Source organism: Tachypleus tridentatus, chromosome 7, assembly GCF_004210375.1.
Source record: "Tachypleus tridentatus isolate NWPU-2018 chromosome 7, ASM421037v1, whole genome shotgun sequence".
Classification (NCBI taxonomy): Eukaryota; Metazoa; Arthropoda; class Merostomata; order Xiphosura; family Limulidae; genus Tachypleus; species Tachypleus tridentatus.
The window spans coordinates 155,481,613-155,506,869 of NC_134831.1; the positions used below are offsets into that span (position 1 = coordinate 155,481,613).

At 31.4% G+C, this 25,257-nt stretch overlaps 1 protein-coding gene across 6 annotated transcripts in view; it reads right to left on the reverse strand.

Moving 5' to 3' along the window:
* Nucleotides 1-1,489: 1,489 nt before the first annotated feature.
* LOC143256967 (cilia- and flagella-associated protein 263-like) overlaps nt 1,490-25,257 on the reverse strand; it is a 97,117-nt gene continuing 73,349 nt past the window's right edge. For 5 of the 6 annotated variants that reach the window (XM_076514916.1, XM_076514911.1, XM_076514910.1 and 2 more), the window contains 2 exons: nt 14,893-15,048; nt 1,490-1,912 (listed from right to left, as the gene is read on the reverse strand). In XM_076514916.1, the coding sequence (XP_076371031.1) occupies nt 1,838-1,912; nt 14,893-15,048 (231 nt within the window). In that variant the 3' untranslated portion in view covers nt 1,490-1,837. Of the gene's footprint in view, nt 1,913-14,892; nt 15,049-18,546; nt 18,755-25,257 lie in introns of those variants that run through there. The other variant, XM_076514915.1, reaches the window with a different exon arrangement.

The window sequence follows — 25,257 nt, forward strand, 5'->3', positions numbered from 1 at the left end:
GTCCATTAAAGTCCCCCATGATTAAAAAGGGAGACAGCAACTTTTCAATTAGAGCATCAAGGTCTGACTGATCATAGGTCTCTTCAGGAGACAGGTAGAGAGAACAAAAGTGATAGTATGACCCAAGGAAATACAAATGGTTGTGGCCTCCAAGGGTGTGTCGACATGTGCTCGTCTATCAGAAAACCTGTCATTTCTGTACAAAGAAAACTGCCAAAATGTGAGTGTATTAGCTGGTTTCAAAAATGTTTCCTATAAAGAGAGACACACAGGATGGTAAGAATCAATCAGTGCTTTGATGTCATCCAGATTAGAACGTAAACCTCTACAGTTCCACTGTATCAAAGTGGCAATTTTTACTTATGTGTAGGCAAGTTGCATGGAGAGCCCTTCTGTTTTAGATCACGCCTTTTTGTTTATTTTCTTTATTTGAAGGAGGTCTATTGACCTATATGGATCCTCCCCTGGGTCAATTGGTCAGGTCTCTATCGTTGGAATAAGGTTAGAACATAGATGTCATTTTGCTTTGTTAAAAGGACTTTTATCTGTAACTGACATATCCCTTAGATACCTTTCTATTTAGAAGAACAAAATATTAATATTGTTATTGTTTAAGTACAGGATATGGAATAGTTGCACTTTACCATCATGTTATTAATGTCACCTATGATTTTTATAATTTTAGGATTTTAATTTTTTTTGGTTGTTTTGTTACAAAGATAAATAATGCACCTTTATAATATGTAATGACTGAAAGGTTACATATGCTGGCAAAACTAATGCTGTTTCAAAACTAGCATCTACACATGAACACTCATGAATATCAAATAAAAATTATCCTTCATCTATTACTCAACAGTTCAATGACATGAAGAAACTGCAAGTAATAATATATTACTTCACTATTATTAAAATTGGAACTACAAGCCTTGAAGTTTTTATTGAAAAAAGCTTTTTAACTGCAGTAGATATCTTAACCTAAATAATTTACAGACATACATCCTTCAAATAAAATTGCTCTAATTATTATAATGGCAAATAATCATCAATCAGCATATTGTTTACCATAGACTGAAACAAATGTATTTATTTCCTATTAAAATTAATTTAATATTTGGATTGTATATTTTTAAGTATGCCTTACTGTACTTCAAGGTTTCTATGTACAAATGTTATTGTTAATTTCTTTCAGTTTTTTCCATGCTTTATGTTTTCAACGATCATTCAAATTTTACTTAATTTGTGCTAAAGCATTTTAATATACCCTTCAGGCACTTCTGATGATGGTATAAGTATTTTATAAATTTGACATAGGTAAATACAATATGACTTCATGTTAACTTCCATTTCTGTGTTCAATGCTTTGGATGCTTTTTCCATTTGAATAAAAAAGTTTATTTGAGAACAAAGCATCTTACATTTCTTTACAACTTCACAAATAAATAACTTAATTTTAGCACACAAATCAAAGTAACTGACACAGAAAAAATTGAAAAATGTAAACATTTTATTAATGATACAATAATTATTTGAATTTAGTTGTTCTGTCAGAAACCTACTTAACTTATCAAAGTAAACTCCAGATAATTTCTTTTAAACACTTAACTTATGACAGTAAGCTGTAGTCTTGTTACAAAACACAGTTAAGAAAAGTCAACTGTATATATAATATATTCATATTAAAAAGAGATATAACAATGACAAATAATTCAAGAATCAAAACTGCTTTCTTTTTCGTTGAAAATGGAACAAAAGTGTAATATTTCTGTTTGTATAATAAGAATGTTTAAAATAAATCCATTACCTAATATTCTTATCAATCTTCATCAATTACACTTTAAGTCTTTAAATCTTTTTTGGAAGCAGTCTCTATCTTGGATTTCAGGCTTTTCTTTTTCTGTTGGAGGTTCATCTGCAAACAAAATATTTATATTTAATGAAAAATAATTGTATAAAACTTGTAACAACAATAATTTGGTTTTATTATACCTCTTGACTAAATAGTACTGGAGATTACACAACTCATCATTCAGTTAGCAGTTTTTTTTCAAATCTTGTTTATCATAAAAAAACTTAAAATTATTACATTGTTCTTATACAACCAACAGCAAAGTATTAATTTTTCTGATAATTCAGTATTTTGTAAAATGAACAATTTGTGAATTTTTTACAACATTAAATAATGATCATACATTGTGAATTAAAACTACCAGATATTTTTCCAAAATTTACAAATATTTATGTTCATTTTCCACTTATACTAAAACATAGATATAAAATAGGCATGGAACTACACAAGAGCTATTCTGTACACAGCTATTTTTTAAGTTTGAACAGATAAAAATAGATGAAAGGCAGCTGGTCAGCAACACATACTCCCAATTCTTATCTGAGGAAATTTGACCATCACTGACATCTACAGTCTCAGAAGGTATAGAGAATATTTTTTTAAACAAAACCCATAGATTCAAAGTCTGATCATTCTAACCACAAAATCAGCCTGGCCACATATGAGCAGAAATTACTCATCCCATACAGTGGATGGGCACCTCTGAATCAAAGCTGTATAATCTGGAGTGTAAAGAGGAAAACAATCCAAGAGATGGACAAAGGTTTTTACAGGAAGTACAACATTAAGGGAAAAAGTCTGCAGTGTGTAGAAAAACAAATAACACGAGTCGTGAAATAAACCTGATAATGTGAAAAAAGGCCCATAACACCAAGGATTTACAATTTTTGAAGAAATATGAGGAGCAAAAAAGTAATTTCTCAGTAATACTTCAAGAAACCATACCTCTCAGTTCTACAAGGTAAATTAAAATTACTAAGGTAAAGGAAAAAAAAACAGTGAGATAATTCTTTCATTCTGTGAAAGTTCATGATTAAAGGTCACATAAAATCCTAATAATATGTTGTGCAGTGGAGACAAATCATAAAATGAAATGTATATAAGTGCAAACATGTAAAAGAGGTCTCACTACCTGAATAGAAAAAGAAAAACAGAGCAGAAGATTTTGTAGAAGATCCTCAATGTGATGAGAATACATAAACCTGCAGCAAGATATCAGTGAAGGTAGAAAAACCAAGAAACATGAAAGATACAAATCTTTGATCTACACAAAAAAGCAGTTTCTTTAACTTGTACAACTAAATTATAAAACAAAATATGAAATGGATAAACATTCAAAGACTATCTACTACAGCATCTTATCAGTCCACAAAAGCTGTTAATCACATTAGAAAGATAAAATAATAAGAAAAAATTAACATAAAATGTAAATTTGTAAAATGTATGCTTACACTTTCAAAAGAAAAGACAAATATGTTCAATAGCCTGATTAACAGAAATACAAGATAAATTCTCAGAAACATAAGTGACATGTTCTTGATTAGATAAATTATATTCTGAATTTGTATTTAAAAAAAAAAAAGGGAAATTTATATAAAAAAAAACTCACAATAGAATACATTTCAAACAAAGAAAAAGAAACCACAACTGTGCTAAGAGAAATTGTGACTGGTAAAGATTCAATTGGTACAAAATAAATTTGTACCACTAGCTAAATATGTGCCACCCCAGTGGTGCAGCAATATGTCTGCAGACTTAATAGGCTGCTAGTAACCAGGTTTTGATACCCATGGTGGGCAGATTACAGATATCTCTTTGTGTAGCTTTGTGCTTAATACAAACAACAAAACCAACAGCTAAATATGACTAAATTAATACCACAAAAACCATGTACTTGAATATACAGCTTATCACATAAACAATAGAGTACTGAGCATGCTAATTAATTAAATGTAAGTAGGGAAAGGAAGTTCTAACTTTTTGCAAAAACAAACAAAAGTTTTATAGCTGACATTAAATCATAAATTATATTTCAATACTACTGGTTATATATTCTCATTTTGTAATAGAATGAAGGATAGAGTACAGAATTAAGAACTAAAACAATTTTTTGGAGAAAATAAAGTTGTAAATACAGTGAAACCCCTCTAAGTGGCCACTCCTCAGATTCGGTCACCCCTTGAAAGAGGTCATTCAATCACAGTCCCTTTTTTTGTTAACATAATTCCTAATTATGTACAGTGGAACCCCTCTAATCATTCTATGGGGAGAACCTATTGAATCAAGATAAATGACTGGGCACCAGATTCATGACACTGTAAATGCGACACACCAAGTTTACCACACAGTAGTCGTGGACCCAGTAAGAAAATTAAAGTCTGAAAACAAAGAGATCTGGATGTGGTTCCCCTTTATTGGTGATATAGCCAACAAAAGTGGAAAAGTCAAAATAAACCATAACCACCACCTCCAGGAACAGGAGAAAATGATACAGAGTCCAACAACCCAAAGTCTCAGGATGTTAAAAATAGAAAGTAACCTCCTTGTTGGACCATCAACAAGAAATTTCTTGTGAAATGAGGAAAGCCCCTAATCCATGAAGGGAGAATCAGTAGAAAGATAAGACCCTGGAGAAGGATGAGGAGTGGAAGGCTCAATTGTACTCAGTTTCCCATTGAGCCACTAGGAGAAAGGGTAATAGGATAGTAAAGGGATTGTGGGAAAAGCTCTAACAGTTTAGAAGTATCTACTGAAGTAAAGACAAGTGAGCTCAACCCAAGAGAATGAGAGTTTCCAAGGAAGCCTCCATACTTAAAAGAGACAAAGAACCTCTTGTGCAGTAAGAAACAGAAAATATATGGCAATTGAGACTGCCTGCTCCACATCTTTGAGCTGAAGTGGAAAAGGCAGGGCATGATGAAGATAAGGGTGGAAGAATCCTCCCTAGTGGAATAAGACACTGGGTGAGGTTAAGAATGGACCTATCCAACCAGATCAGAAAATCACACATGATTAGCTTCCTGAAAATGTAAGCAGGCATATGATTAACTAACTGGGCACCATTAGATGGAAGTAAAATCCAGGTTGAATGAGTGCCATCCACTCAACAGCTCCTTGTGCAGAAGGTCTTGAACAGACTAGGCAAGATGAATGGAAGAAGTACAATCCTCAGGAGAAAAAAAGGATATCTGGATAGTGGATAGGGGGAGCAAAACTGAAGAGAGAAACCTTAAAATAGAACCCACAGAATCCATGGTATTGTTGTGAAGTGTAGCTCAAAAGACACATTAATCAAACATATCTAGAGAAAGTACCCATTACAAAGAATCTAACAAAACCTAGAAATATGTAATGTGCAAAATACATAAAAACGATGAACGTGAAAAACTATGAAATATGACATAAAACAATAAGCAACACCTAAAGTGCAAAACCACTAAAGGAACTTAAGAGATGAGAAACACATTAATATCAAACTTATAATTCTGTTCAAAGAACCAAAAAGACAAATGGCATGAGAGTAAAACTTATCATGAAGAATATGAGAATAAAATGGCACCTAGTTAATAATAACAAACTTTGACTCAAATCTAATCTCAATTAGATATGACTACTAGTAAAGAAAATGGAACTTATAAACTAAATAACATAACAGTAAAAAGTAGTAAATAACAAATCAACACATCCACAAAACTGGGCAAAGTTAAATTACTCAAACAGTAACTATCATGAACAACTTGTAAATATACTGAAAATTAAAGAAAAACAAAGTAATAACCAAACTCATAATGCAAATTTAAACTGGGGTATCTTAGATGGGGAAAGAATTACAAAAAATTAACTTACCAAATACTAAGCAGAGAAGACATGAAAGAACCAAATTATTGAGAGCAGGAATTAATGCTGGCCAAATGTAAAGCACAAACTCTCCATAAATTAAGCCTGTGCTTTCCCAGCAAACATCACTGACTCTGAGACATAGGGACTCATGTTATAACTATTGCCTGTTGTCACAGGAAGTTCATCATCTGCCATATTAAATATTGAATTCATATGAACATATTAAAATTTGGAAAACAGAAATATTTCTAAAACAAATCAGTAGAAACAATGGTAAGCAAACACAAGAAGTTGAAACTGATATAAATTTATGATCAAGCACAATCAATATTTTGTAATCACATGCAAAGAGAGTTAAAACACGTCTATACATTAAAATGATAAACGATAAAGTGGGGATTACTCTGGAATAATAGAGGAAGCTAGCCACATTAGTGCAAAAGTCACAGTATGATTGGTGAAGGATAATCACACAATCAGCACGTCCTCAAATGGTGCAAAACTGATAAGGTATAAAAGCCCAGTGTTCTGCTTGCAAAACATTTCAGCAGTTCAAAAACTAAAAAAACGTTTGGGTGAAAGAAAATGAGACCATTTCAGAAATACTGGTAGAATGATATCAGTTTATACTGAAAAAAAATTATCACACTTGGGATAATCATTTATCTGAATTTTCTTTAGCCATTCAATCTTCTATTAATAAGTCTATAGGTGATGTGCCAGCCAAACTTCATTTGGGATATGAGATCTTCCTTTCTTAGGACTGGCTAATGTAACACCCAATAGCACCTCATACAATTGATGAATGAACAGCAGAATTAAAAGATGCTATACAGAAGGCAAGATCCAACCTTGAAAAGGCTCAGAATCAACAGTAACACAACTACAGTTGCAAGAAATGGTTAGAGGTGGAATGGATCTTTCAAAATGTTTGAATGTATACTAGAAAATGTACAAGTCACTATGCATTAAGAATCAATACACAAAACAGAACTGTAAAAATATTTTACATTAAATCCCACTAACACTATTTGCATCATTCATACAATAACTCTCCATTTTAACTTTATATAAAATTTTTATTCAAACTACTCCATACTAAAAGAGCAAATAGTATGTTCTCACAAAAAAGCAAAAAGCAAATAAAGTACTTAAATGGTACTATTATCATAGAGAGGGTTAAATATGTTAGATTAAAACAATTTGGTTAGTTGGTTTGATGTTTTATGGTGCAAAGCAACTAGGCTATCTGCACCTAAAACAATTTGGAAAATGCAAATAAATAAGTCACTTGACAAACACAACTGATATATATTCATGATGAAATAGAATGAATCAGAACTACATTTTGACATATTTTTTGTGCATTTTGTTGGTTGTGTGACACCACTAAAAATGATTGCTTTAGAAAAGGGTATCTGATAGCACTTTCAACATAAAATATTCATACACTTATATTGTAAAGATGTGTTCAGATTAGGATATTAGAATTTTCAAGATAAGAATGTCTTTGAACTATGAGTGTAGCATTTTTCATTATTTAGGTTCCTGCCTTTGTCTCATATTAATTCGTTTTTTCCAGCTCAGATAACTGTATTTCAACACCAAACATACAAGTCAACCAGCATGGGTAAAGACTCCAGCATGCACTCCACTCTGAATAAATGTCTTCATATCTTCACTCATGTTTGCATACTTTTCCACTGTTGCCTGTACTCATTTTACTCTGTGCATTACATTTCTTAAATATGCCATAATAGATATATTTATAATTTTCTGAAAGGCAGAAGTATACCTTTGTACTATACATTCAGTTAATAAATTAAATTTAGTGCAATGACTAATGGATATTTTATGTGAAGTTTATTTTGAATGTGTTTCTTCTTTTTTGTTGTTTGATTGTACAACATTTTTAAACAGTGATTATCTAAAGAAACTCTTTAAAAACATAAAATTATGAGGGGCAGGATGAAGCTGCAATTCAGAAATGGATATTGTGCCACAGCCAAAGAAAGAAATGTTACTGGACAAGAGTTTTCATTAGATAGGGTAAGAACTATGTCCACTTTATTGAACTCTCCTTGAAGATGAGAAGTTAATAAATAACTGGAAGAACCTAAGCTCTTATTTTGTAAACTTTATATGTAGGAATAAAGGGTCATGGTAGCAACATCAGCATGGGCAGCCTATCTGAGGCCCATTGATGTTTTCTCTGTAGAATGCTATAGTGTCCCAAGTATTGTTTCTGATATGGGGTCAGGAGATCTGTGGTTTATTCAGTTTTATAGGGCTGCAAATTCTGTATAGTACATATCTCTGAATTATTGGTGACAAATTTCAACAATAACTGGATAGCACACAATCCACTTGTTTTATAATAATATATTTGAATGCATGTAGAAAACAATTTTTTACAACACTATACGTTACCACAGTTACATGTAATGTCCATACAGGCTGGTTTAGTTAGTTTAGAGCCCAACTAACAAAAATTATTTCCTCTCTCCTCTGTTAACACAGTACGCTGGTGATAAATTCAGTTACATTCCTGCAGGTTACCACAGTTGTAAATAATTCTCTTTTATGTCAAACTTCTACACATGCTGATTCAATTACTTTAGAACACCCTTTTACAATACAAAGTATTTTTCTTTATCTCTGTTGTTATTACAATATGAACTATAAAACTCACTTTAGAAATCATCTGTTACAGCTGAACTTACAATTACAATCTGATTTCACATTTTTCACTTTTACTTTTGCTAAATTACTTATTTTTCTTTGTATTTTCACACATTCATAACACATGACAGAAAAATTTAGAAATATCTAGCCTTATAGTAATAATATAACATATATCAAAAAACTTAAAAGTTTTGCATAAGATGACATCAATGATATTACAAAAGCCAAGTACAATAATTAAACTACACATGCAATGAACTATAACTTTCAAAAACTTACTTTTAACATTCTTGTTATAAAACTAAATATTCATTAACTAAACCAAATAGTAATTCTTGAACTGAATGCTCTTATGTATCCAACGAACATTAGAAGGTATATTACTATCTTCAGTTGTGACTGTTGGACAGAAAAAATGAACAACAAGGTTCTGAGTGGTTTTTAGGTGAGAAATGCAATAAAATATGTCAGTACCTTTTCACTAATGTCAATAAAGGAATGTCTAAATGCCTTAAAAGTTTTCTGTATAGTTCAACACACTTGATTTGGTTTTGGGCAATTCAAACTTAATGATGAAACACAGATCTGGCACTGAATTCAAAACTCAAGAAGAACAGAATAAATTACATATCATACCATTCACTCTTTATAATACACCTTTCCCTCTTTAGAGGCAGAGGGAGCTTTCATAAGAGGACTTTAATGAGAAAGATTTCTCAGATGCATGGATAACAGGTTAGTCTTTTGTCACACATGAAATTAGAATCACAAATGATCACACAAATAAAAAGCATAGATGAGTTTCCTATCATGTGCTAAGATTACATTCTATGACCAAATGATAGGTCCTAAGCATTTGTAGGCTTTGCACCATCTTACCAGTTGTAAGTGGCCAATTTCTATACTGAATAAGGCAATTATTATGCACTTTGTGTGGATGCTGAAATTTTAATTCTCATTCCAGTCCTTCAAGTATGGTTTAGTTGAATCACAAGTAGAGGCAAAACCATCCTTTATCACTAATATCAGTGTCACAATTACAAGATAGTATGTAGCAAATGTAGAACCATGCTGAAAAATAAAACATCATCTTGCCAATTAAAGATATCGTTTTCTTTGACAGCAACAGAAATATTGATCCATATGACCATTGATAATTATGTTGCTGGATGCAACTGCAAATGACTTGTCATGAACATTCGGAGCAAATAAAGATCACAAATATACCTTACCCACTACTTCCTGTGCATGAAGGTGAAATACAACTATCAGAAACTGCTGAATATAATACTGGCATGTGTATAGTCAGTTATGAATGCAGAATAGCACGTTATTTTGTCATTAAAGAGTAAACAGCCTGTGATAAAGCTTGTGGTTCCCATATGTCAAATGCAAGGAAAACTTCAAGCACTGTATTATTTAACGAATATATTGCACTGACGAGAGTCATGCATCATTGCAATGTGTGGAAGTGGATTTTGGACAGATTATTATAAAGATTGTGAATGATGGTGTAGGCATTTCAATATATACATTGCTCAGTGAAAAACAAGCCATAATAAGAATAGCTCTACCACAAAGAAAATTGCTTCAAATATAACTGATTTTCTACCTAAGGTTGAAAAAATAGTTGGTGTGTGCTGAATATTATTTTACCAAGTTGGCTAAAGCTTTCTGTTGGTAAACATATCAGTGTTTTCCATCACACCTGTTTAGTTGAGCAATAAATATTGTAAGTGAATGGACAGATCCATCATTGCACAAGACATCTTTTATACACCTTTGGTTGACAGCAAAAGACATAAATAAGTTCTTCCCTATATTAAGTATATCTTTTATAATTTTCTGTTCAACAAAACATAACTTTTGCCATTTATAAAAAAACAAAATGTCACATAAGTTTATTTTTCATAAGATAATTTTTCATTAGCAATTGCATTTAAATGTAATTTGTTGTTTGGTATTTAATTGTAGGTGTTTTTTATTCTTTACATTTTAGACATCTTTAGTTTTTTTTATAGGAGGCAAAGGGTCATCTTCTACCTAACTCCAATGTTATAAAGCAAATTTGTCATATTTTACATCTTATTAAATGAAAATCTTCTCTTTATGGTAAAGAAATAATAATTTCCTTTAAAGTACTTTTTACAAATAAAATCTATATGAAAAATATGGCAGGTCTGTTGACTGAAAGTACTAATGTTTATAAATCATAGGAAAACAGATGCTACTCTGTTTCGTGACTAGCACATTCCAAAATACAATACTGAAATTCAGTATTCATGCTCTCTGTTATTAATGTCAACTTTTGTGACCATTAATTCTAGTATTGCTTCAGCATTGGTACAAAGGAGCATTAAGACTGAAAAATGATGTAGGGCAACTTCTATAAAAGACCAGACACTTTTGATAGGTAGATAGATAACTTACAATTTAATGTAGATGTGGACTTACACATCTTTTCCAAAATAAAATCACTGTAAAAACCCACTGTTGGAATACAAGGAAATCTATTTAATCAAGAAACGTTATAAGCAACTATTCATCCTCTGACTTAGTATGAAAATAAAAATGAGTCCAATGAATAGAATTTGGTCAAAATATTGATAAATGAAATATATTTGTTTTTCATGTTATATTTTAAAAGTGATTTTTGTCCTATTTCATTCATCTTCCAATGTTCTTTGCTCTGAAGTGTCCATTTTAGATGTGCTTTCCACTCCTATTTTGACTTTTACTAGAAATTACAAACTTGTATATGTTGCTAGAACATAATCTAATTTTATTGCATCCAATCTTCTTTCTTTAATGAGATTTAATCCAAGAATTCAAACTACTTATCATATCATCCTATTCATGCTATTCTTCAAAAATATCAATAAGTTTTCCAGTTTTTGCTGTTACGTTATTTAGAACCAAGATTTCTTTTAAGTTACTGATCTATATATATTAATATATACCATGCTGTGGTTTTGCTTGTTCTGAAGACGGGTTTAGAATTATTTACCTACAGATCCGAACTTACTATCATCACATTCAGATTAATGAGGTACAGGAATCAGTTTAATGTACTTACAGATTAATTAGAAAATCAATTACATTACAATAGTTATAGGACATTGAATTTTTTTTGTATGTTACTATTCTGTGTTCTAAATTGCATATTTGAAATAAATAAGATATTCAATAAATTACTAACAAGAACCATTCCAAACATTAGGTTTAATGTTTATCAATATTTCAACTGCAAAGGAATACAAAACCCACTTGTAAGCATTAAATTTCTAGTTTCTTATGTATACATTTTACTTACTGTAATAAAAAGTAACTAAAGAATAAAAATTGAAAACTTACAAGGTTATATATGAAAATATAAATGTAAGAAACATTAAATAAAATATTTTCAACTAGATATGCATGCAAAAAACTCACATGTAAAGTAGCTCTATACTTTGTTTACATGAACTTGGGCTGAGCAACTTATGAATGATTTATATGTTTGTTATGTATGTTTAATAGTTAAATATGTCCAAAGAGCAATAAAATAATAAAATTAAATGAAAACAACTAAACTGTTATGAGCCTAAAGCTGTAATTGTCTGTAACAATATGCTGTCATTCTAGTTCGAAATAAAAATGTAATTCCAATTTGTTTCATATTTTTCATCTTTCCATTTCACCATAAATTGCTGATCTCACTATAATTTGTGTTAAAGCAGAGAAAATAAGAGATAAAATATAAAGTTTTTGTGAAAAAAAGAACATCTGATATTCATTCAGGAGATTCTAGAAAGCATGCAAATGAAATGTGAAAACTGTATGATGAAAAACTATTATTCTTAGCACGAATACTGCCCTGCATTCAAACTAGTCATATTTTATTAAAACTTCTGATTTATTTTATGTATAACATGGTTGTAATATTTACTTATAGTTACAAAATTTCATGTAGTTATATTTATTATATTTTTAATTATAGTAAACATAGCTATGTATAGCTTCACAGAAACAGGGATTGGTGTAATTAATGCACCAACTCTGTACACATACAACTCAGGACAACAGACATTAAACCCTTCTCCAGTTAAGTGATTCCTTCAACAATGGTCAGAAATTTTGCAATGATTAGAATGCAAACTGTAGACAGTTAATGAAAGAAAGCAGGCAATACTGGATGATGAATTATACCTTTTTCTGTACTAATGATGGTAAAAAGATAAACAAATCAACACCAAACACTGAATATTGAGCAAACTACTTGAAATTAAGTTATAGCATAACCAACATTCTTAAAACAAAGAGTTGGATCTTTGATTCTTCTAAAAAGATGAACAGATGAATAGAAGTAAAAGTGAGTGCACTTGGATACTGTTTTCAATCATCTCCCCTTCTTGCTGTTGCATTTATATATCATGGTTTCATTTTCTTTACGAGTAGGTGGATGATACTATTTAATTAGTTGGGTAATTCTGTTGTTGTGAGAGGTAACTTAGACCAAAGGTATGAAAATTATAAAATTAAGACCAAAAACTATATTTTTTTATATTTTATATTGATCAGTTTCCTAACTTGAGGTGATCATTAATTATGCACTGGTCAATCATAAAAATAGTACTTTCTTCTTGTGATTAATCTGACAAGTTGTCTCCATTTTATTTCTTTTGGTAAAAACATCAATGGTGACAGTCACTCTTTTCTTGTTTCTTATCAGCATTATCTTTGTAGATAGCTCCAGCTGGTTTATGTTAAGATTTCTGCTACCGCTTGTTGGTGATGAACTCACATGTATTTGTAACCCTTTTCCAGCGAGAAGAGGGCTGAGTCAAATTGCCCAGTCACCTTTGCCTCAGTTCTGACTTTGGGTAAATCCGTCTTATCTATCCAGTAAAGCATACATGTCATCATTTTGTTCAACAAATTTGGGCAGCTTGAATCAGCTGGTCCTGACCTTATTGTCATTCTAAGGTTCTTTCTCCTTCTGTTGTGTGAGCTTGATGATTTCAATTTGTGCTCTTATTCTCTCTTTTTGAGGTTTCTCTCCTCTCTCTCTCTTTTCATCTTTTCAAATTTGTGCTCTTATTCTTTCTCTCTTTATTTCCAGTCTTTCCTTTCTTTCATACTCTTTTTTATTATTTTGGTATTCTTTCATTTTATTGTATGGTCTTACTTTAAACACTCAGCTGGATCTGTATATGGTTTGTGATATACTAATTGTGATTGTATTGTGCTGTGGCTTCTCAATATTGTGTGACTTTATGCTGTTTCTCTATCCTCTACATGTTTTGAGGAAGACACTTTATACAAGAAAATATGGCTTTATGTGTCTGTAATTTTCTTCTTCCTTTTATATTGTGTTACTCTGTACTTCCTTTTTTTATGAAGCATTTAAAATATAAACTGTCAAAGAGGTATGTAATGATGTATTCTTTTAGCAGTTTCAGTACTGCAAATCATATTAGTTCTGAAAACTAAACAGTCTATGATATCTGTCTTTAAAGTGCTAAAGTTTATACATGAGGAATTTACCAAGATCTTAGGATTTCCTGAAAACTCCTATGGTTTATGACTTATATTTCTTATTATCCATCACTCTTTGGAAAAGAAGCTTATCCTCTTATATTTTCATTGAGCTTTATAACTGGATGTTGTCTATTTGATGATTCATGAATTCTGGAATCTTCTCTGTAATGTCTGGCTATCTAACATATCTTAGTCAAATCCTATGTCTTAGAATGGCTGTTTTTTGGTTATTATCTTTAAAACTTTCCAAGCAAAGGGTGTTGAATACAGGTGATAGAAGTGAGCCCATGCATGGTTAGAGGTTTTATTGTTGACAGTATTTATCAACACACTGGAAAAAAATTGTATTGATACAAAATATTGTGAGCCCTATTATGGATATTGTTAATTACTTACTCATCAAGAGTTCCACATTTTCAAGTTGTTAACAGAATATGTGTAGAGCTTCAAGGACTGGTACTTTAATAAATAAGTAGGATCCACAAAACGTAGTACTGTATCATTTGATTTTGCCATGGTTGCTTTTATAATCACCAAAATGTGAACTGTGTTCTTAAAATGTAAGGGTATTTTACCTGTTATGATACATTTCACCAATCATAAATCTACTACAGCAGCATTTATTCACTTGAATTGTAAGGAATTCACCACAAATCAAATATACAGATTTTAAACACATCATGTCTGATGTTACAATATAACTAACATTTGTGTTGCCACACCATACTATAAACATATTAAATACATTGTTATAAAGCATGGTTAACCTTCCTTATCCATTCAAATGGAAGAGCTGTATTATTTCTAGAAGTTTAAAGGGGTTATAATATTATGTAAAATTGCATCACAATCAAATATAGTGCTCAATAATGATTTTTTATAATATCTGGCCACAGTTCTAGCTATATAGCATAACAGTAGCATGTAGTACAGTGCTTCAATTTGATTTCTAATAAAATTGCACTGGAAATAGTGGATTGATAGGCTTTCACACAAACCTGTGCAACACTGAGTTTCCTCCTCCATATATGTACAAGAGTTTCTTGTCGATTGGTTAAAGATTGTTGTTGAATGTATTCCATAACAGAAGGTACTTGAAAATCACTCATCTCTTTTTGAAAATTCTGCAGTCTTTGCTCTGTCAATGCTTTATCCTGGTATATGAATGGTAAAAAAGAAAAAGATTATATATTCATGCATATATTACTTATCTGCAAGTAAGTTAAACAAAATACATTAATGTTATATTTTATCTTCTACAAAGTCAACTGGACCAAATAATAAATTAAAAATGTAAATATCAATCATCCAGTAATTCATATAAGTATACCTAACCTTTTGCCTAACATCTTATTAGGTCATTTACTTAAATATGTTTATACCCCATTCTGTTAGCTCACAGAAAACAAATTGAAAAGATAATAAGGTTCTTGAAGAAATCCTATGCCCATCACTAAGCAATGTGAATAGAAATCTCAAAATTATGGAATATTTTCAGGAGACACTTGACAATTATAAACTAAAAATTACTTCCAAAATAATATAATTTAATTTTTATATTGAAAAAACTCTCATAGATAAAGGAATCAAAATCATAATTATATAGAACTATGCAATATTTCTTCCCATAGTCTCAAAGTTGTTACTGCTACATAAAAATTTTCTTACAAATCTGTTTAGGAAATATATGGACAAAGGTATTAACTATGGGGAAAAAAAATTAACATTTGACTTATGTTGCTTTTGTTAATTTCACAGAAAACATCCCAGCAATGAAGGATATCTACCTTTCCTAGGTATTACCTTTCACCTGGTACATCTAATGCTAGACAAGTCTACTTGCATATCAAATCTGATAAACCACCAAAATAAAGTGAGGCATGATTTTAAAAGAAATTTCATCAAACTAAAGATATTTACATCACATCAAAACAAAACCATTACTAATTTAAAATGAATGCTAAAGTAAATAGCTTTTCCAGACTTCTAAAACTTGTACCAGAAATTGGTAATTGGAAGTTAAACAAAACATATAGACTCTATGCTTAAGACTAGAAACAAAAATGGATTATTTTCAATATAAAAAAAACCGATACTTTTAAGTGAAAAGAAGGCAAGCTTAACAGGCCAATAAAATTTCATAAGATTGGAAGAGATATTTAAATCCATACAAAACTGTAGGAAACCTGAGCACACATGCACATTGAGAATGTCTGAAAAGCCAAGGCACAAAACTTCACCATGACAACAGTTAATTGACAATCACAGTATTGTATTTATTTAAAAGCAATCACTTATTGGCTGAAACCATAATCACACTGTTGTATACTCCAGTTGTGTTGACTTCAAACAAGCTGAAAAGAAAAGCTATTATGGTAATCAAAAGACCAATCAAAGAAAACCACTGATGTCTAATATTCCTCTTTTGATATTATATGACTGTTTTTATCAATTACCGGAAACAAAAACTGAGGAGTTCAAACTCCCATAGTTTTGTGCCTACTTTTACAACACTAAATAATAGTTATCAATTTCTGAAATAAAATAGGTGGAATGGGGTTTCAGCTCCTTCAGACTCCTTTACTAAATCTGTTCCTGCTTATATAACAATAAATTAATTGTAAATCTCTGGAAAACAAAGAGGTTTGTTCCCCTGGACTCCTCCACTAGATCCTCACCTTCTTTACAACATTAAAGAAGACAGTTAATAATTTTGGTAAAATACTGGTTGGAGTCTGGACTCCTCCATCACATCTGTACATGTTTATATAACATTAAAAAGTACAGTTATATAAATGTAAATTAGAAATATAACACAACATAAAAAACAGTAAATTTACACTTTAATTATTATTTTAAATAACCAGAGGGTTGGAGGTAAGGGAGCTTCCTTAACAACAGCTTTGCAATAATAAAAACAGAAAGATTTAATTTGGTAGCAATGAGAATCAAAGCTGAGACCATCAAATCACAAAGAATTCTCCCCACACACCCATTGTGAGGCTCTGTGCTTAACAACAAATTTTTGATTACTTGTATAATTAGAGTAAATAAAACAGTGAATACTCGAAAATCTTAACTTTATTAGTTAACCACTCTATGACAATGGATTTAATAGTAATTTTGCTTAACCAATCTTTGGTATAATTAAAAATGGTAATAACTGGAAACATTCATTTCTGTTAGTTGATTATTTTCGTGACATTAAACTATTAATCATAGTTTTTAACTGATCAGTTTATGGGATACTAACTGATGTAATCACTGCTCATAGGTAATTGATTAATTCTAAATCACCAAGCTCTAGTGCCTTGTCTTTGCATGAAATAGCACAAATACTCATTTCATCCACCAGCTGCTTGAGATGGGTGATGGTTGAACACATATGCTATGGAAGTGTTACTTTTCCCAATGGAGATTCTTCTTGATTGTGGTGCATACTTTTGCATGGGACATGCAAACAACTGTTTCCACTAACTTTTATGTTTGTGGATTTCAATTACTATAAGTTGCTGTACTTTGATTACCATAAGCAGGATATGACTTTTTGCAGGTCTCTTGCTAGATGGTCCCAATTCAAATTGATTCATAGTTGTTTCCAATGCCATTAAGAAAGGGGATTTTTCTATCTTGGAAATTGTACACTGCTAATCTGCAAACATATGTTTGATCTGTGAGTTTGAATATTTTCTGACAGAGAAAGTAGTTACACATCTTTTCAAAAAAGCCATCAATTTCTGGTGATATTTTACTACCTACATAATGACAAGCAATATCAAAACATAAATTTTAAGGATATCACTTCACAGCAACTTTATATTGCTTGTGTCACAATTGCTATATATAAGAAAAATTACACTAATTTTCATTAAATGAAAATTCATATCTAAATATAAATGTTTTGAAAGAGCATCAGTTCGTCAGACTGCAAATATATATCAAATATCTGATGTAATCTTATTGAATAGTAGGTTTTATAGTCTGATTTAGGAAATTGTGGTTACATTTTATTTTGCATGGAATAATTTTTGTGAGATACGGACAATGTCTCACCCAAATATATTTTTATATAGTCTACTTTTTTATTTATTTTTTGAATACATCATGAAAGTTTTCTGCTTGCAATTTTAGATTTATTTGTTTCAAAGAGAGAATCTAATTGTGTAGGTAATTTGATAATCATAGTATTTTTTAAGATGAGAAATTACAAATTGTTGCAGAAAGATTGGCACTTTGTTGTATAAAATTGGTGTCTCATTAGAAAGAAATAACAGTATATGTTATTTTTGTTTTTTAAATATCTACATTTAGGCACTTTACAAATTATAGACTATGGTATGATTACCAGATCCAAAAGTAACACCACATACCCTACATAATACTTCTTGTCAACTGACATTTTTAATACTGATTGTCAATTTGTTCTCATCTAAATTTATAGCCAATTGATAATACATTGGAAGATTCATAGTATTACAGGAAACATTGTTATATATTTTTTCTCTATGTAAGGTGCTACTTGTTACATATTTAATAGAAAATGTAAAGTATAATCAATTGTGCATTTTGTATAATTATATAGATATGTATATATATAATTATCTTATATATATTTTATCAGATTTAATCAGGCTCGTGTATACTATGCAACAAATTAAATAATATTACGTTAATATATAGCATTCTTTATGTTTGTTTATAATATTATTATATTTAATACTTACTGCTTATAGGCCTGGTATAGCCAGGTGGTTAGGGCACTGGACTTGTAATTTAAGGGTTGTGAGTTCAAATCCCTGTCACACCAAACATGCTTGCCCTTTCAGCCATGGGGGTGTTATACTGTTATTGTCAATCCAACTATTCATTGATAAAAGAATAGCCCAAGAGTTGGCAGTAAGTGATGATGATTAACAGCCTTCACTTTAGTCTTACACTGCTAAATTAGGGATGGCTAGTGCACATAGCCATCATGTAGCTTTGCATTAAAGTAAAAAAAACAAACAATCAAAACAATACTGCTTATATGTGTTGTGTGATTTAACATTAACTTAGAAGATTTGTTAGTTTATGTATAAAGTCCTGAGCTGGCAAGACGATGAGGGCACTCAATACAATGTAAGGATGGCAAGTTCTAATTCATGTTATTCTAAAGATGCTTGTCCTTTCAACCATGAGAGTGTTATAAAGTGGTGATCATTTCGACTATTCGTTGATAAAAGAGTTGGTGGTGGGTGATGATGACTAGCTGCCTTCCCTCTACTCTCACAGTGTTAAATTAGAGACAGCTAGTGCAGATAGCCCATATTGTAGCTTTGCAGAAAATTCAAAAACAAACAAATGTATATTCTTAGTGAGTTACATAATGAAATTTGTTATAACTATCTTCTTTAAAATAATTAACTTTAACACTTACTATAAAAGCTAAATAATCATTAAATATTTTATCACTAATCGAACTACAGTGTTGCACGTTCAACATGCCTTATAATTATTTTACATTACTCTCTTTAAACATACCAAGTTGTGCTATCTTAGGTAGAGGAGAGCCTTCACATTCACAATCAAATTATGAGAAGTACTTAAAGCTATAATTGTATATAGATGGCGATTTACAAAGACTGTATTGACTGATGTTTGTAACTCTATAATTTTAATTTTCAGCTTCAGGGTTAAATGGGGAATAGTTGATCTCAAACACCAGACATCCAATACTTACTACTCAGTGATGGGCCAAAATATCAGTATTTATATGTATTATCACCATATGGAAAATTTATTTTGTGTTGTTCCACAATTAATTATTATAATTTTTGTATATGATACAAAAATGTATTGAAATAATTTTCAATGATTTGACATTTTAGCTTCAAACTTAAAATTGATGCTAATAAATAAACAAATTGATAGTTAGCTACAGTTTGGCTAGTGAGTCAGAAGACATTAGAAAAAAATGTTAATACGCATTTCAAAATGAAAATTGATGGACTACTTCTGTCAGGTATGGTATCAATACATCCATGATACCAGTACTTCTGTAACCTATTGCAAAATTCTGAATACAGAAGGTTATTATAATTATGATTAACAGTGCTGTTTCACTTGCCTGTGCCATGATGGTTTTTCCCTTTTGAACCCATGCCACCCACTAAGAGTCACATATATGTTCCAAATTTCTCATGAAAGACGAACTTTGTCAAGGGTCAAACTCAAGTGAAAATGCCAAAGAATTCAATAAAAGAAAAGGGAGGGTTCTCAAGATTTTAAAAGTAGGAGCTAATTCTCCTGTACTGAACATATACCAAACTAGATATCCACAGATTCTTTTACTATTGCTTGAACACAGGAGTATCCCTAACTATACCTAACAAATTCATAATGTATACACAATATAATATAAAACTAACAAGAGCCCAAAGACAAATTCTTCAATCAGCTTGTTGTAGCGACGGCATTGTAAATAAAAATATTTCAGAAACTAGTGTCACTTCAAAAGTTTTGTGTTCTTTCACAAGAAAAATAATAAATAACTATTAGACTAATTTAACTAAGAGCATATATGTTATTATTTATTTGTTATTAATCATGGTTGTTGCAATGTTAGAAATACTATTTATAAATGTCAATGAATAAAATAAATGTATTATTAGCCACAAAGTACAAATGTGTAAATAATATATGGGTATAAAACAATTAACTCCATACATAGGAGCTATATAAAACCCTAAAATAACTCTTTAAATATCGGATAAATAAAGCCTAACAAGTCTTCAAGTTATTTTTAGAAATGTCATATGCATATTACCATGGCTGGATTAAGGGCAACTGATGCCCTAAACACAGCCCAACAATGGTGCCCCCTCAGCCCCTCCATTGCTTAACTGACAAAACATTAAGACTCAATAAGTGCTGAAAGTGAAATAAAAGTTTGAAAATTTATAACCCTTCTTCAGTTTTCTCCCAGGCCAGACCCCACAACTATATTAATTAAAAACTTTATTTTATTTATTTTAGAGAATGGGCATGGATCAAAATCAAGCAATGACTGAGGCCTTTTATTTAGAAATGATGAAGGAAATCACTTCTTTGATTAGTGATAATTAAAAATAATTAATTTTACTGTATATTTGTTTTCACTTTGATGTTAACAAAAATGAAAAATTTACTCACAACCCTTTTATTCAAAAATTCTCATTTTCATGTTAACAATATCTCACTTTGAACTTAAAACCCTGTAAGCAAATTATTTACTTATACCTTAATATTTATTTAAAGTTTAAAAAGTTTTTCTAGATTTTTTAATTGCCAAGTCTTTGATCAAGTCCTCAAAACTAATTTGGTATAACAAATTTCCCTCTATACTTAGCAGAAACAAGGCAACCAGCCTGTTTGTCTCATGGTTGTTCTGTTGGAATTTTTAACATTCTTGAGTTGGGAAAATGAATGCTCAGTTGTGCAATTTGCGATCATTAATGTTAAAAATACATGCAATGTAATGTGTACGTTTGGAAACACACACTCAATTTTGACTTCTGAAATTATTTTATAAAATTCAGCATGACTGAATCTGGTTTTTACAGTTTTCATTGCACTAAACTTGTCGTGCACACATAAGTGAAAGCACTGAAGCTCAGCAGAGAGATTAGTGTCCAAATCCTCTGAGTAAGCATCAAGTAGCTATTGGGAACACTAAGAGACCAATCAGTTTCAGCAGATGAAGTGACATCATTTGGCACATCACAAAGGAAAGAAAATCTGTTTGCTATTTCTTTGTACCCCCTTCTTCTCTTCTTCTCATCTGGGTTTCTAGTTTGTCAACAATTGTGTAGAAGGTGGTGGTATGAAATTTATCTTTGGCATTCAGATCTACTTCTTGTGCATCATCTCCATTATTGAATACATTTTTTCTGACATGTTTGCAAGTTTGAACTGCATTGAAATCAACATTTGGTAGTATTTCCTTTGCAACTGCTTCAAATCTTTCAGTCATCCCTTAAAGTGTGTAGTTGGTCAGCTAATGACCCATACAGATTTGCACATTTTTAAGTTCACATCCTCATTTTGAAAAACTTGACTTCCTTTATAAAACTTTGCAAAATCTCATCCACATGATCAACATAAAAACAATATTATAGCTCTTGCATCTTATTTGTTATATTGTCTGCTATTCTCTTAGTGTCTCCCTTTTGTGACTGGTCTTCAACTAGATGTTCTAAACCTTCCAAAACCTTAAAGAAATACTTCAAAATTGGTATTGTTGCCATAGCATGTACCTCCCATCTGGTATCAGAGAGGGATTTTAACACACTTGCATTTCCAAGACAAGCTTTAAGAATATTCCACTGGCTGGTTGAAGCTGAAAAAAAAGGTACAGAGCAAATGCATTGTAGAGAAAAAATTAACTGCCATTTGACAGCACTCAACACCACTTCAGCCTACCAGATTTAGTGAATGAGCTGCACTGGGCACACATATGGCAAACTTATTCTAAAATCTTTTGCTGCATCCCCTTATAATGCCCACACATGTTAGCAGCATTGTTGTGAGACTGACCCCTACATTTTGAAAAATTAAGTTTGTAAACTTCACGTAAGTACTACAATACCTTGTTTGCCATTTCCTCATTGGTATGGCTTTTCAGTTCCAGAAAGGTTAAAAAGCATTCAGTAGGCTGCCCATCTTTAAAGTATTGAAGTACAACACTTAACTGATCTATATGTGATAGGTTTGGCATCGAGTCAATTGACAAGCTAAAGTAACTAGAATTTACTTCATCAACAATGAATACATGGACCTTCTGAGCCACTGGTTCAATGAGTTCTTCACAGGTGGTTTTGGACAAGTAAGAAGGATTTCTTTTTCCAGAATTTCAATATTTCAAAATGTACCCTGCTAAAAATGGATCAAACTAACTTATGAGCTTAAGCAGTCCTAAAAATTCCCATTCTGCATTGAATCAAACTTTTCATCTGTTATTTGAAAAGCCAGACCACGTTCAGCTAATGTATGAATTACAGCTATTAAATGCTCCAAGACAAGTTCCTAGTAATTGCAATCTTCTTTAATTTGTTTTTTCAACTCTTGTGACAAGCCTAAACCTTGTCTGCAAGTTAAGTATGTTAGCATAGAGTCTCAGTGAATAGTGCTTCTTTCATGATGATCTATTACAATAATATTTTGCCAGTCACTGAACCATTCTCTTTCAACAAAATGTGAGGAATATTTAGGGGCAAAAAGTTTACAAAAAAAGAAGTAAGCTGACCCTGTTGATAGTGAATACAATAACCAGTCTCTCTTGTATTGCTCACTGTTGGCTTTTACCCCAAAGAAATGTTTTTGTGAACATTATCTTGTTGGTTTGCCACAATTGAAAGTCTGGCAAGATTTGCCAAATGGCCCATTGTGGTGTTGATAGTCAGTGGGTCCACAAGCAATCCAATAAGCCACATCAGCAGAGAAACTGAGCCACAACCCTGGATCTTTTGCTTTAGTTCCTTCATCTTTTGTAGACTGAAGCATTTTACCATAGTCCAGTAGATTTTCATTTGTAACAATTATTTCAACTTCAGACTGTCTTTTAGAGCAACTTGCATCAACATTTAACACTAAAGATATCAGAAGAATTTACAGGCAAAGTGAGATCAGTTGTGATACTTGTGCCAGTTGAGCCAACCTCTGACACCTCAACGTCATCTTGATGTTCTGACCTTGAAGTGGACAAAATGGTTCTTGCAGGTGTGGAGCTTGGTTCAACTTCAATCTTATTAGAGTCAGATGCAGTACAAGTGACTTCTGGTGGCAGAGGTGGGTTTTGATTTGGAAGATCATGTTGTGTAAGTTGAATGAAAAAATTAGTCAGCTTTCCAGTCTTGGCCACTAAATCCAAAACCTTTTGTAAGTTCTTTCTTGCCAGTTTTCTCTTTTGTGCACCACTTAATTGAACACATCTCATCTTGCAGTCTGAAAAATACAGAACATGGATCATATATAGTTATAATGATTAGAAAAACACTGAAATTCATAAAAGAAAATGCTGGTAAGATAGCCAAACATACAAAACTCTAGGTCTACATTTAGACAATGGTTGTCAACAAGTTATCCTATGACCTAGTTTCATAGGCACATAAAGATGAATTTATACATACCTTTATTGATTTGCTGCATTCTGATTAGTTGAAAACCATTTGAGACCAGTCTCGAATCAATTCAAGTTTGGCTTCAATCCATTTTAGGTGAATTAGTTTTAAGTCATTGCAAAAGTTTAATTAAGGTTGTTGTTGTGGTAGCTGTATGTAAGAAGCAATGTCAATGGTAATATTCAAATTCAGTGTGAGCCAAAAAGTATTCCAAAACAAATTGTGAACAACAATACATATTGTAGTAGCCTATATACACTGATCATTCTGTACTGGTACATATACATATCATATAATCAATTGTAAACTGTACTGCGCATTGAACTGCTAAATACTGGGTTAGGCTTCAGCTAGAGTATCTTAATCCTAATCAAATATCTAAAGAATGAGTTGTAACATCAACTTTGAGCTCAGTTTTGACCAGGAGACTTTAGATAAGCCAACAAACCATACATCAACAAAATAGACATATTTCTGAAACTTTATCTGCATGCCTGGATGCGAAGGGAAATTCAAATTAACAGCCTTAAATTGGGAATAGTCCACTTCATTGTTCCAGGTTACAGTGGCGTTTCCAGTGTATTAACTAGTTTAAGTTACAGTATTTAGGCCTAACATTATTATCACTCGGTTCTCAGATAACAACACTAACATTAGGCCTAATGCTAATACATTGCAACTGAGGCTGCTAATATTGAGCCTAGTATTCAGTACTAACCTTGCTCACATGAACTTGTTCAATTCATGCACTTTTTCAGACAATCCTAAATTGATTTTGTTGATTTGTAGGTTCTTTAAAGTATCTTTGTATAATCATGGTGCCACAGTACTGTACTAATACTAGTAGTATAGTGTATACATAACAGCATTAAGAATCATGTCATCGTACATGTTGAAGTCTTATGCAATTTGACTAAAAGGTCAAATTATTGCCTTTAGACAGCTCTGATCAGTCAATTGTTTTCCCAGCTTTTCAGAAATCTAATAGAACACATACTGATCTGAATTTATAGTTGCAAAATAGTTGAATTATACCTAGAAGTTTGTTATCATTGTCTCTATGTTTCTGTCCCAGATTATTCATTCATCTCATAAAAAATATCACAAGAGGGTTAGGCCAGGTTGGGGCATCATGACATCAGAATAGGATCAAGGAAGAAGTAAGGAGAATATAATTGTGATATCCATTTTTGGGTCTAAAAATGGCACATTTAAGACCAAGCACCC